The 13,404-nt window shown below is 56.6% G+C and overlaps 1 protein-coding gene across 7 annotated transcripts in view; it reads right to left on the minus strand.

Moving 5' to 3' along the window:
• Window positions 1–274: 274 nt before the first annotated feature.
• The window catches only part of KIAA0513 (KIAA0513 ortholog), a 65,270-nt gene continuing 52,140 nt past the window's right edge, over window positions 275–13,404 (minus strand). For 5 of the 7 annotated variants that reach the window (XM_021932237.2, XM_009196966.3, XM_017953631.3 and 2 more), the window contains exons 7-13: window positions 13,006–13,046; window positions 12,460–12,538; window positions 10,108–10,185; window positions 8,903–8,932; window positions 4,968–5,048; window positions 4,506–4,600; window positions 275–3,427 (exon numbers count right to left, since the gene is read on the minus strand). In XM_021932237.2, the coding sequence (XP_021787929.2) occupies window positions 3,378–3,427; window positions 4,506–4,600; window positions 4,968–5,048; window positions 8,903–8,932; window positions 10,108–10,185; window positions 12,460–12,538; window positions 13,006–13,046 (454 nt within the window). In that variant the 3' untranslated portion in view covers window positions 275–3,377. The remainder of the gene's footprint in view (window positions 3,428–4,505; window positions 4,601–4,967; window positions 5,049–8,902; window positions 8,933–10,107; window positions 10,186–12,459; window positions 12,539–13,005; window positions 13,047–13,404) is intronic. The other 2 variants (XM_003917261.4, XM_031658048.1) reach the window with 1 other exon arrangement.

Raw genomic sequence — 13,404 nt, forward strand, 5'->3', positions numbered from 1 at the left:
TTTGATTTTAACTCACAGGAAGGAAAGAAGACGAGGGTTGGCGGTGCCTGTGATTCCCGCACTCGGCCTCGGTGCTGGTTTTAAACCCAGCGTGTGTTGCTTGGATTACCTGAACATCAGGATTTTAAATTGGGTACAGAGGTCAGAAACTGGACTCTCCCTCTAGCCCTTTTTTGGAAATGTCAGAGCTCTTTGGCCCACTTTCTTTCTTTTGGCAATAGGAAAATCATAGAGCCTACCCCATTTCACTTACAGGTAACTTACGACATCAGAATTCAGTTCTCTGGCCTTTGGTTAAACATGTGCATGCACAGTGCAGATGCAATCTATTAACACAGCCCCTCTTAAACATCTACCAATGTTGCTACAATTCCATCAATGTTGCTAAAATTGTAACAAAGGCTAAAAACATACAATGCTGCATGTCAACATGTCCTGTTTTCAAAGCAGGGAGCTTTTCACTTGAGCGAGTTGTTTGCGTTTTGGTTCACTGGGATTCACACAGCCCTCAAGGTCGGGCGACAGAGTGCCTGCAACGGCCCCATGGACGACAGGCCTTTGCGCCCCTAGTTTTGGGCATTCTGTCTGCTGGGGCTGGGAACCTCTTCCTAGGAATCACCTGACACTTCCTGAATTTACAGAGGGGCCACCAGAGCTCTCCTATACCCAGGTGGCCCTGGGTGTGCCCTGGTGTGACACCTCCCCACGCGGGGACCTTTGAGCAGTGTGGCTGGGTGAGTCTGCTCCGCATCAGGGCCCAGCTCACGCCTGCTCTGCCCACGGCCCGGCTCACGCCTCCTCTGCCCAGGCCCTGGGGGAAGAGAGGAAACCTTGGTGGCAGGTGGTCAGCCCCGTCCCAGGCACACTGGGCCTCCTCCAGGCAACCCTGGCCAGAGCCACTGTCAGCCACAGCCGGCAGGAGACCACAGGCAGCCTCCCGAGCCACTGCCTGCTCTGCTCACAGCACAAGCAGCTGTCTCTCGGGCGTCCTGTGTGGATGCAGCACAGAGGGAACCCTTCTCTGTCAGGCTTCCTCCAACTCTGAGGAGCTAGATCTACAAGAACAGGTAGTAAAGGGAGAAATAAACAAACAGACAAAACCCCAAACCTTTCCTCTCCCTGAAATGGCTATTTCAAGAGGTCTATGTGGACAAAACAGTGTCAAGACCATTTTTGAAGTCAAAGTGCTTGGAAAAAAGTCCAACGAAGTCAGTGCTGCCTTTCCTTCCAGAGGCTGTGCCCAAGCCCTCCAGTGCCCCCAAGAGAGTCTCAGAATCAAACAAAACTTCCAGACAAAAATCCTACACATGCAGGGGTAAGTCTTGTGGGCACCGCAGAACAAAGGCCGAATGCGTTTCACTAACACGAATAATACATGACTAAGAATGCTGACAACGAGGCGGCTGAAGGGAGCTCCCGGACAGTCAGCCCTCAGTGTGGCCTGAGTTTCGCCGGTGTGGGGAGGAGAGCAGTGCCCTGGAGCCGTGGCTAGACGCCGCAGGAGGTGTGTATTATTTGCAGTTGGCATCAGAGCGAGGGGCGTCCGCACACCCCTTGCTCTCTGATGTTTCTCTAAATGGATTCGGTGGAGACACAGCCGTTGGGGTCCAACGATGGGGGAAGGGGCACCCCAGCCCGCGCAACTCCCCCACCCCAGCCCAACTCATGGCGAGCGCACTGGCAGCATGGCCAGTCTGGCCAGCGGCATTGCCAGGCTGAAATCACTCACGCACCACGTAGTCAGGGGCCCTGAGCCTCGGCTCCCCATTCTGCAGTCTGGCGACATGTGGTCCAAGTGCATCAGATGACACCACATTTCAGATAATGCCCCAGACACACATTCTGTGATCCAACCAATCTGTGCTCGTCTCTGGACCATTCTGGGGAGGCATTCCCTGGAGGGAAACCTTCCAAGCAGTGGCCGGGTAAGTGACTCTCAGGCTTACAAACAAGACGGGACTTATCTGACCGAATGTCAGAGGAGGTAGCCAGGAAGGGCAGGAGGGGAGGATGGCGGGTGGAGGGAGAGCCCCACGGGCCTGTTTGGCGGTCAGGGACCACAGCAGCGACGGGTAGGAGGCAGGGGACCCCAGGCAGGCTGGCAGCGTCCACGCATGGCGAAACAGAAGGCTCTGGACCCAGCATGCAGGTGTCAGGGTCAGGCCCCGGGCCCATGGGCTGGCCTGGAGTGCCTGGTACAGATCCACAGAAGAGAAGGGGCATGGTTCCCAGGCAGTAGCTGCGAGGTGAAGGGAGTCTCTGCAGAGGCTGGAGGAAGGAGCTGCAAAGGTCTGGTGGGGAAGGAAAAAGCCCCTTCCGGAGCCCCTGGGGGCACAGGCCCAGCGCTCAGCCCTTAGAGGCAGAGTCCATGCCACTGGCTCGCCCCACACGTCACACAGAACTGCCTCTCTCCAGCTGCTGTCTCTCCCAGCTCAGACTTTCCCGCCTTGTCTGGAATAAAGAGCAGCACTGTTTGCTTTTAGAAAGGGTGGTTGTCTAGTGACTGCTAAAGAAACTTCTCTTTTCTGTGCTTCTTGTGAGGGACACACGGCACAACGCTGCTTCGTGACCGCGGAGCCTTCTCTGCTTCAGAAGGGAGCTGTCCGTCAGGCGGGCGCATGTCAGACGGTCTGTGTGGTCTACTGCAGACACCTCGGCACTGCTGTGGCTCTGGCGGAGACACACAGATCCCGGGCCGTCTGCAGGGCACACACATGTCCCTCTGGTGGGAGCCGGGTCTTGCTCCAGCCAGCCAAGAGCATCCTCTGCACCACTCCCTCTCTCTCCCTAAAACAGGCGTTTCTTCCTCAAGGGTCCTGTGACTTCCCGTTCCTGCCCCACAGAGGGAGACTGGGGAAGAGTGAGGACCGGCCACAGCCCCACACTGAGAGGGCTGGATGGGAGCCAGGTGTGCACCCATTGCAGGGAATGTGGCCCAGGGCCGCCCACCATGAGTGGCAGGGCCAGTCCTCCACCACTGGGTATGCCGGCTGCAGCCCCACCTCATGGCTGTCCTGCCTGCATCCCTTGCCCACCCCCACCCTCGCCAGCCCTTGGCCCACGATGGACCACAGCGTCCTTCCCCTCCTCCCTCTTGGTCTCATCTCACAAGCCTGGCACTCGGGGTACAGCTGGTCACCTTGGCTTTAGCCGTGTGACCCAAGGGACACTTTGGCACATGGATGGGGGGGCGCAGACACAGGCAGAGGAGAAGAGGAAGGAGCAGCGGATTCTTCTAACCACTAGTTCTAGGGCAGCAGGTGCGGCTCTGGGTGCTGCTGGCTTCATGCAGGTCACGGGTGGGGTGACGGCCGGGCACTGGGCCCGGGAGAATGGCGCATGGTCTCAGTCCTCCTGCAGAGTGTGACCTCTGGGGCCTACTCAGTGGCCATTTGCTCAATGTGGTCACTAAGCAGCTTGTATTGCTCTGGAAGAGAAAGCGATGTTATTTCTCAGATGAAATATGGTGACAGGGACAGGTGTGTCCTGCTCTTGTCACTCGGACAGGGGTGAATCAGGGCCTCCCTGAACTGCACTGCCTTCCGCAGGCCACACAGCTTGCGCGCTTCGGGGCAGGGCTGTGCCACGAGAGCGCACTGCACACACAGCCTCTTGGCCAGCACGCCGCCTGTGGGGCAAGCAGGTGGCTGGAAGGGGCCCTCAAAACTGGGAACGCACCTTCTTATGAAAATGGTGTCATGGGGCGCAGCCCCTGCAGCCTGTGACAGGCACGGGGCAGTCAGTCCAGCCACCCTGGGGACTGGGAGAGGTGGCAGCATCCCCCTTGCCCTGTGCCAGTGAGGTGGGGCTGCCAGCAACATTCTGAGACAGTCTAACGGCCACTGGCGCCCTCATGCCTCCTCAGGCCGCTCCACCACAGATCCCTTGAATTAGGTGGAGAACGGGATTTTCTGAAGAATATGGGTCAATCCGTATCCACGCCTAAGTGTAAGTCCTTTTCGACGCAGAGGAACCAACGCTTGCAGCAGATGGGGCCGCACACAGGGACTGGCCCCCGCGCAGGAGGGCGTCAATGTCACAGCATTTCCCTGCTGTCACGGAAGCCAGAGATTCCAGAGAAACCTCAAAACTCCCTCCCCACCGCCCTTGTCCCCTGGCACTCATCATAGCAGTGTGGTCTGAGAAAGAAAAGGACGCCACGCGGGAGCCATTTAGAAGGGGGCAACTTGGGGCCAGAGTTTGGCTCCGTGCAAGCTGAGTCCAAGCGCTGCATCCCCCTCTTCCTCTGTCCTGTGAACACCGGGGCTGCAGCCTCAATGCCCACAATCCCATCTAGCAGAAATGGATTCCAAATGGAACGAGAGGTGTCCTGTGCGTCCGTCTACACAGACTGGGGAGAGAGGAGGGCCGTCTGCCCAGAGCTCAGCACATTTCCGACTGCAACACGACATGCCTTCTGGCAGTGCAGAAGCGCCAGTGGGCGCAGCACTGGCTCCTGACCCCAGCCCTGCCCGCCTCCCGCCAGCGGCCTCCCGCAGACGCACCTTCATCCAGGTTGCCAATCACAGCCTGCTTCTTCAGGAAGTCATTGCACAGCTTCTTGTTCAGTCCGAAGGCCAGCATGTTGTGCGAGAACGTGCTGCAGGAGAAAACCCAAGAGCGTCACCCGCTGGCTTCCCAGGGGAAAGGGCCAAGGAGCTGGGCCCTCATCTCTGGGACGCCCACCGTGGCCTGCCTGGAATTGTCAGCAAAAACTGAAACGCACTGCTGCCTAATTAACCACCAGCAACTCTCGCTGCGGCACTGCGGCCACCAGGGGTTTCGTAGGAGGCGGATTAATTATGAGCTGGCATGGAGGCCAGTGTAATGAACTCCATGCCTCAGAGCAGGCTGACACAGCACCCCAGGGTGTGACAGCTCACAGGTCGTGACAGCTCACAGCGTGGGCCCGCCCCCTCTCTCCCTGCCCCCTCTTTCCCCTCCCCCTTTCCCACGCCCGCCCTTACCCCAGCTGCCCAAAGGTGATGTTCTCGTTGAACCGGAGGCTATCATCGCGCTCCTCCTGCGTCATGTGGCACCACTTCTCCCTGCAAGCACAGGAGGTGACAGGAGCGGGACTCAGACGGTGCTGTCCTTGCCCCTGCTCCTCGCCCTGCTCTGACCCGTGGGTGCTGGCGGCACCCATGTACAGCCCCCCGGGCACAGAAGGGGGTGCCTTTCACCAGAGAGCCGTGTGCTAAGCCTTTCCACAAGGCCTGCCGGGATCCTGACACCGCGCTTGGGGTCCCCAACGTTCATCTCACTCTTCACAAGATAAAGAGACGCGGAAACAGAAGTGTTCTTTATGGCCCTGAAGGTGCGGAGCGCCACGCGGCTACCCAGGCATTCTACAGGCAGCGGGGCCGGCCCCAGAGCCTCACTACAGCTGGAGAGTGGGGTCTGGGCCCGTCCTCGGGGAAGAAACCTCCAGAGAGGGAGGGGACCTGCCCAACATCCCAGGACAGCGGGCCTTGGTGGCCCAGGGAACGTTTTCAGATCACACCCTGTCTCCTGACCAGCCTGATGGGCCAGGCGAGGTGCGACATCCTGAGGCCAGTTGCGGATGGCAGCTTCCACAGAGGCTGAGGGCACGGAGGGCCACACTGTGCCCTGCCTGAAGAGGGCTGTGCCCTGCTCAGCTGTGCCTTCTCTGGGTTGGCTTTCTCAAGGCCCTCAATGCTCTCTCTAGTCCCCTCCCTAAGTAACACAGACCAGGCCCCCACGCTTCCCGCCGGCCCCTCTGACCGTGACCCTGTGGGTGCTGTGGACCATAGTGAAGACAGCACCCAGGCGTGAGAACAAAGTGCTGAAAACCCAATGAGACGGCATCGACCGAGGTTTGCACCGAGGTTCAGGAGCTGGGGGGGACCCTGACGCGTTCTCCGCACAAGGCCTGGGGTGGGAGGGTGTTCACCTGCTGCATGCTTTCGAGGGGAGTGCTGTTAATCCCTCGTCTGGGGCAGAACAAGGGGGCTCTCCACTCCTTCCCAGCCCTCATTGCCACAGAGCTTTTCTGCGTTGCCGGCTCGTTCCCCGCCCCTTGGGCAGGGCCTGGGGCCTCCCTGACCCTTACACAACTCCCTGGACACCACGGCCATCTGAGAAGCTACCTGCAGAGGCAGCTGCGAACGTGGAGACATTAATTTGAGCCCCTTTCCCCTTAAAAAGAAAACTGGATGGATGAGTCTGACTAAAATAAGGTTGAGAGGAAGATCAAAGAAGGGGGAGAAGGATGGTATGAGAGGGTGAGAGGTTGGGATCATGGAGAAGCCAGAGGAAGAGAAACAAAACAAAGGAACATGAACTCCTGGCTCCTCACCACCCCCCGCCCACGAGAGGTCACTGGCACTGCTGCAGCTTAGCAGGCATCACAGGGCATCAGGGGCATGATGGGAGTGACGGACAAAGGTCACTCCCGGCCTCCTCGTGCCGATGGCAGGATGCCCACGAAGACACCAGAATATACTTCCAGGTACTCTGCAGAGTCCTATCCCATTTCCTTCCTACTGTCTTTCCCCAAAACAGCCCCCCTGAGGGTTGTTCAGACATAAACCCCTGCACCACCCGCAGGCCTGCTGCGCACAGTTGGGCAGGTTGGGCCCTGCACAGCCCCAGACCGCACGGGAACGGCTCCCTTGGAGTCGTGCAGCACAGGAGCCCTGGCCCCTCCTCTCCTGAGCCAGATGACGCGGCGATTCTTCTCGCCATGGTGAGGACGAAAACTGAGACATTTAACCTGACGTCTCAAGAAAGAGGTAAATGGTCACTGGCAGTAGCAGATGAGGTAATGTCCACGATAAAATCACTTCTTACGACTGACTTCAGGCCGGGCGTGGTGGCTCATGCCTGTCATCCCAGCACTTCGGGAGGTCGAGGTGGTCAGATCACCTGAGTTCAGGAGTTCAAGACCAGCCTGGCTAACATGACAAAACCCCATCTCTACTAAAAATACAAAAATTAGGCCGGGTGCGGTGGCTCACGCCTGTAATCCTAGTACTTTGGGAGGCTGAGGCGGGTGAATCACCTGAGGTCAGGAGTTTGAGACCAGCCTGACCAACATGGTGAAACCCCGTTTCTACTAAAAATATGAAATTAGCCAGGCATGGTGGTGGGCGCCTCTAATCCCAGCTACTTGGGAGGCTGAGGCAGGAAAATCGCTTGAACCCAGGAGGTGGAGGTTGCAGTAAGCTGAGATCGCACCCCTCCACTCCAGCCTGGGCAACAAGAGTAAAACTCCGTCTCAAAAAAAAAGAAAAAAAGAAAGAAAAAAGAAAAAAGAGAAAAGAAAAGAAAAATCAGCCGGGCATGGTGGCGAGTACCTGTAATGCCAGCTACTCGGGAAGCTGGGGCAGGAGAATAGCTTGAACCCAGGAGGTGGAGGTTGCAGTGAGCTGAGATTGCACCACCGCACTCCAGCCTGGGCAACAGAGCGAGACTCCATCTCAAAAAACAAAACAAAAAAGAGTTCAATTTCCAGTGTCAATCAAGCTCTGACACTGTACAGCGAGCTGAACTTGCGTCTACACTGCCTTGGTGGGAATCTGGATGGGACTGACCGCCTGCTGCGAGGGAAACCTTCTGAACGGAGAAGCACCTGCCTCTGGAAACAGAGAGGATGATAATGGCTTCTTGCTGTCAGCAGAGGTTACCAAAAAAGAGATGGCATGTTAGAGGCACGAAGTTGCCTAGGGACTTGGAGGCAACCTCGCCCCCTGCCACCTGCCTCAATCTCAAAGCAATATTCAGCCTTCTGGGGAAGGCTCAGGGGCCGGTCAGAGATGAGGAGCCGGTGCAGAGCTATGTGTGGTCAAAGCTAATCTGCCCTGGTATGAAGGCCCAGGAGGCCAGCTGTCCCCTCAGCTGAGCTCAGGACAGACCACCCCTCCCCAGAAGCACCGACCAGCTCTCAGAGGATGCTGAGATGCTCCCAGCCCTCCTTGGGCCAGGGCTGTGGGGCTGACTTGTTCCTGGAAGGCTGGTTAATCACACTGTCACCCAGAGAGTCACTGAAAACCCAGGGGCTTTGTTCATGAAAGGAGGTGTTTGTTAGGCCTAAGTGCTCCTTTAAAAGCCATAGGTCTGCATAAGAAACGTGATTGCTCACGACAATAAACACCACACATGTCACTGATTACAGGAGGCAACTTCACGCATCCTCCAGCGAGACATCGTAACAGGGACTCTTATTTGAAGAGGCAGATCGGCAACTCTGAAAACACATCACAGAGGATTCTAGCCCGCAGAAAGGGGAACAGGGAGAGTCAGACCCCTCTGTGGGCTGGCAGGAACAGCCCCGTTCTAGGATTTCCTCGGGGACCCCTCGCACCCCCATCCCCGAGCGGCTGGGAAAGTGGGAGTGTGTCCTTCTTCCGTGCCTCCTCAACCTGGCGGCCCCAGCACACCCGAGAGTGGGTGGTGTTGCAAACAGGACAGGTTCTGCACCCCACCCGCGGTTTCCCAGATGAGCCGGGACCCACGTCTCCAGTGTGAACAGTGAGGCCAAGCGCGAGGCTTTCAGGTCTGCTCAGAAGGGGCCGGAGCGGCTGGCAGAGAGCACGGCTGGCCCAGAACTGGAGCCCGCTTTCCCTGGCGTCACCGCCTTTGCCTCTCGAGCTCATGCTGTCGCCAGGGCGTCTCAAGGTGTCACATTTGTTTTCTGACTATTTCGGAGTGCTCTGGCCTTGGCAGGCTCCCACCTGCCCAGTTCCGGGATGCATTGCCAGCCTGCCCTAGTGCTGGCCTCACCTCCCCAGGGCTGCCCTCCCCGCCGGCTGCCAGGCTGCACCTGCGTCTGGGCTGTGCCTGCTGCAGCAGCTCAACACAGTGCACAGCCCCCAACCTGAAGTGACCTTTGCAGGAGCCCGCACTGTAAAATGGAACAAAGTCACGTGGACACACACACCTCTTCTCCTCCTCCTCTCCAGCATCCCCTCTGGAGCGGCAGCAGAAACAGGTAAACAAAGGAACATGTCAAAGTCATGCAAGATATGTGGATGGTAAAAAGAGAACAAGCAGAGGAGGGTTATTACAGGCAGAAACGAGCGGGACAGAGAAAGACAGGATATTCGAAATAAATTAACTTCCTAGAAGTCTGAGAACTAAAGAGGCAACGCCCATCCGCCTAGAGGCATCTAAGCATTTCCCTGTTCTGGTCTCCCTCCAGAGCGCGGTCTCTCTCGAGGGTCCTCGGGCAGTCTCAGCGTCTTTCCCTCTCCACGAGCCCCTGTGCCTCCCCAGGAAATGCGGCCATGGCAGAATGCTCTGGGTCCCTCGCCCCTGATAGGGTTTTAGCTGCCCCCAGAGGGAAGAATTTCACTTGAGACACGGCAAGTGCTGGGAGACTCGAGTCTTCCCCCCAACAGCAGCCATCTGCCCACTCTCCTGACGAGGGTTAAGGGTAGAGGGTCTCCCTGGTGTTACAGAGGGACGGATGTGCTTTATTAATGAGGAGACCAGGGCCCAGAGAGGTTCAGAGCCTTCAGTCACACGACTGGAAGGGGCTCCCCCGGGGGCTGCTGTCCCTCGCTGTCGTGTCGCTGTACACGGTGGATGGCACCTTTGCTTGCTATGGCATCGGCCCCCGTGGAGTGGGTGCCAGCCCCTCCCTGCTGCCATGTGCGAGGTGGCCCTCAGCGAAGCTGGGAAGGTCTGGTCAGGCTGCAGACCCAAGAGGTGAGTTGCGAGCGGCAACTGCATTCACCAGGCACCAGCTCTTGAGGGCAAAGTCTCGGGGGAGGTGGCCAGCCCTTCCTCCCCGGACCCTGCTCCAGGCGTTCATCCCCAGGATGCTGATTTTGTTCAGCAAACAGCAGGGTGGGCCCGGGAGCAGGGGTCCTGATGGTATTAGTGGGAGCTGGCAATTTTAGGAGGGTCAGGCCAAGTCATGCCAGAGCCCCAGGACAGAAAGCGCTCATGCAAGCTGAGCACCCCCACCCATGAAGCCGAGACCCTCAGGCAGCTTGCAGGGCACCAGGGCCATGACGGGGTGAAGAAAAACCAGACACGTCCACTCAGCTGCTCTTCTGCTCTCCTCTTCCGCAACCGCGAAATAAAGCCACGCCCTGGTCCTTTTTCCTGAGGCCAAATGGGGCCACACTTTGCTCCTACCTGGTAGTGGGAGATCGCTTTGTCCTCTCACAATGGACAGCGTCAAAAAAGGCTGCATTCCAGAACCTCAGTGTGTGCCTGCAAGACAGAGCCCTAGTCACACTCTCTCCAAGGGGAGGCCGGGAGGACACGGGTCGTGGGCCACTTGAGGCATAAATAAGGGCAGTGTCTCACATCTGTCTGAGCTTCTAAAAAAGTCTCAGAGAGGTAGGGCTGAGAAGGAAAAACTGAGCATATGGCTTAATCTAAATAAAGCTGTTTCCCCGGGGCTCCCGGTGGCTGCGTCTCTCTTAGGAGAGACGGTGCAAGTGGGAGGGAAAACTACGCTATCTCGGGCTGCACCGCGGGCAGGAGGGCGCTGGCGGGCAGAGCTGAAGCCACCATCTGTAGGACACAGAGGCGGGCCGTTTTCTTCTTCCGCCTTTCCTGCTGGGACTCCCAAGAGGAAGCACAGGGCTGGGAAGATGTGCTTTTCTACATCAGGGTCTAGTAACATAAATGGGAACCCGGCAGCAACACGTCGTGTGCCGAGAGAACTAACGTTCATAGGGACACTCAAGGAAAAAACATTCTTTGGGTTTTTTTTTTTTTTGAGATGGAGTTTCACTCTTGTTGCCCAGGCTGGAGTTCAATGGCGTGATCTCCGCTCACTGCAACCTCTGCCTCCCAGGTTCAAGCATTCTCCTGCCTCAGCCTCCTGAGTAGCTGGGATTACAGGCACACACCACCACACCAGGCTAATTTTGTATTTTTAGTAGAGATGGGGGTTTTGCCACGTTGACCAGGCTGGTCTCGAACTCCTGACCACAGGTAATCCGCCCGCCTTGGCCTCCCAAAGTGCTGGGATCACAGGCATGAGCCACAGCGCCCAGCAGAAAAATTCTTCTTAAAGAACATCAGGGGTTGGCAAACTATGATGTGTAGGCTGAAGCAGGCCAGCGGCTTGTTTCTGTAAATAAAGTTTTATTGGAACAAGCCACGCTCATACATTTATACAACGTCTCTGGTGGTGTTCACGCTACAACAGCATAGTGGTGTGGCTGCAGCAGAGACCATCTGGCCCGCAAAGCCTAACATATTTATTATCTGGCCCTTCACAGAAAAGTTTGCCAAGCAACAATGAAAAGACAGCAGCCAAGTCAAGGACAGAGGAGCTGAGCTGAATCACCAGAAGGCGGGACAAAGCGCGCCAGCTTCTCCCCGTCCTCTGCTTCCACGGGAACCGGGTCCAGCCTCAAGGGCCTTCCTACAGCTCCAGCCCTGCCCTCTGCCCTCTGGGTCCCTGCGGCACTCCCTGGCCAAGCTCCTTAAGTAGCCCTTGCTTGGTTAATAAGCAGAATGCACCACAGCCAACTGTGATCTTCAGGGGAGGGAGGGCCTGTCGGACACTGATTCCAGGTGCTAGCAAAGCACTCTAAAATATGTTGAGAGGCTTCAGAGAGATTAGCGCAGCCTGACCATCATCTGCAGAGCTGGGCCATACGCCAGGGTGGCCAAGATTTCCCCTGCAACACTGGTCTCACTTCAACCATCACCTTCATTCATTTATATACATGTAAGAGCTTAATTGGGATATAATTCACATGCCATGAAATTCGCCCTCTAAAATATACAATTCAGTAACTTTTAGTGTATTCACAGAGTTGTGCAGCCACCATTTCCAGAACATTCCCTCATCCTATAAAGAAACCCCATCCCCATCAGCAGTCATGCCCTGCTCCCCATTCCGCGCCCTCTGCCCGGGCTATCAGTCATCTGCTATGTCTCTAGGAATCTGCTATTCTGGACATTTCACAGGGATGATACAATATGTGGGCTTCTGTGCCTGGCTTCTTCCACTGAGTTTCACACATTTCCCAGGCCTATCCCTGCTGCAGCGTGGAGCGGCATGCCATTCCTTTTCATGGCTGGCTAATATTTCATGCAATGGATGGATTTTGTTTACCCATTCATTACTGGACGGCGATGAAGGTGGTTTCCACTTTGGGGCCATAATAAATGACGTTGCTACAGACATTTGTACAAGGTTTTGTGAGGACACGTTTTTCTCTTGGGTGACTCCTAGGAGTAGAGCTGCTGGCTCACAGGGTAACTCTGTGTTTCACCTTTAAAGGAACTGCCAGACTGTTTCCACAGCGGCTGCTCCATTTACATTCCTCCTAGCCATACAGGAGACCTCCAATTTCTCCACATCCTCGCCAATGCCTGTGAGGGTTCATCTTTTTATTCTGCCACCCTGGGGGGTGTAAGAATTCTGCCATTCTGATGGGGACAAAGGCAACTAGAAGTGATCCTGGGGAGTGACTGCTGGCCCCATAAGAGGGTGACAGGAAGCCACGGGCTCGGCCTTACCAGATGGGCTGCTGCTTCAAGTGCGTGTACAGGTAGATCTTCTCCCCCTTCTTTTCGTCCTCAGGGCTGTACACGGTCACTGTGGGAGAAGAAAGGCTGAAAGCAGCTCCGGCTGCGTGCCCGCTGTTGGCAAACCCCGGGCGACAGCCTCCCAGCAGCCAGTTTCTCCCCGAATGCCACAGAAACACGTGGTGCAAACTCCACCATGGCTTTTCTGCTAGCCAGAGCCAGTAATGGTGCTATTCCCACCCGGCAATAAGGACTTCCTCTGAGGGATGGTTCCACAGCACAGCCGCAGCCCCTCGCGGTAACCCTTAGCCTTCCTGGGATTAAGGAATTTAGTTCCTCCTTAGAAAAGTGGCTCTTCCACAGAAACTCAGTGAGAAAATACAGACCACGGGAGCTGGGAAGCAACTGGGGCATCAGCCAGGGCAAGGTTCCTGTGCTCCGTGGAGGCAGGAAAGCCCCAGAGGCCGTGCACCTGCTTGTGTGCTGGCTGAGGGGGTGTGGGCCAGGCATCTCCTGCTGTTGCCTGGGCAGACTCACCAGCCCTGGGCCGCTTCTCCTGGGGTTTGCTCTCGTCTTCCCTGAGGGAAAGAAGGCACCATGACGACAGATGCGACTCACACCACACTTTCTCAACTCAAAGACGCTGTTCTATACTTCTCAGGTGGGACTGGCTACATTTAATATGGCTTGCTCTGAAAAGCCTTTTATGAAATCAAGGCTCTATTTGTCAACTGCCAGTGTTTCAGAATTCAGGAAATGTGGCATTGAGGTTTCTTTATGTCATTTTCTCTGAATCCAAAGCTGAATGGGGCAGAGGAGGAGGCCAAGGCACCTGGCTGCGGCCCAGCCGTGGGTGGGAAGAGGGGACCCCGGGGCTCCCTCTGGCTGCCGCATCCCTCCTCCTTGTGGAAGTCATAGCTTCTATGAGTCTATTTC

This window comes from Papio anubis, chromosome 18, assembly GCF_008728515.1.
Source record: "Papio anubis isolate 15944 chromosome 18, Panubis1.0, whole genome shotgun sequence".
In the NCBI taxonomy this organism is placed as follows: Eukaryota; Metazoa; Chordata; class Mammalia; order Primates; family Cercopithecidae; genus Papio; species Papio anubis.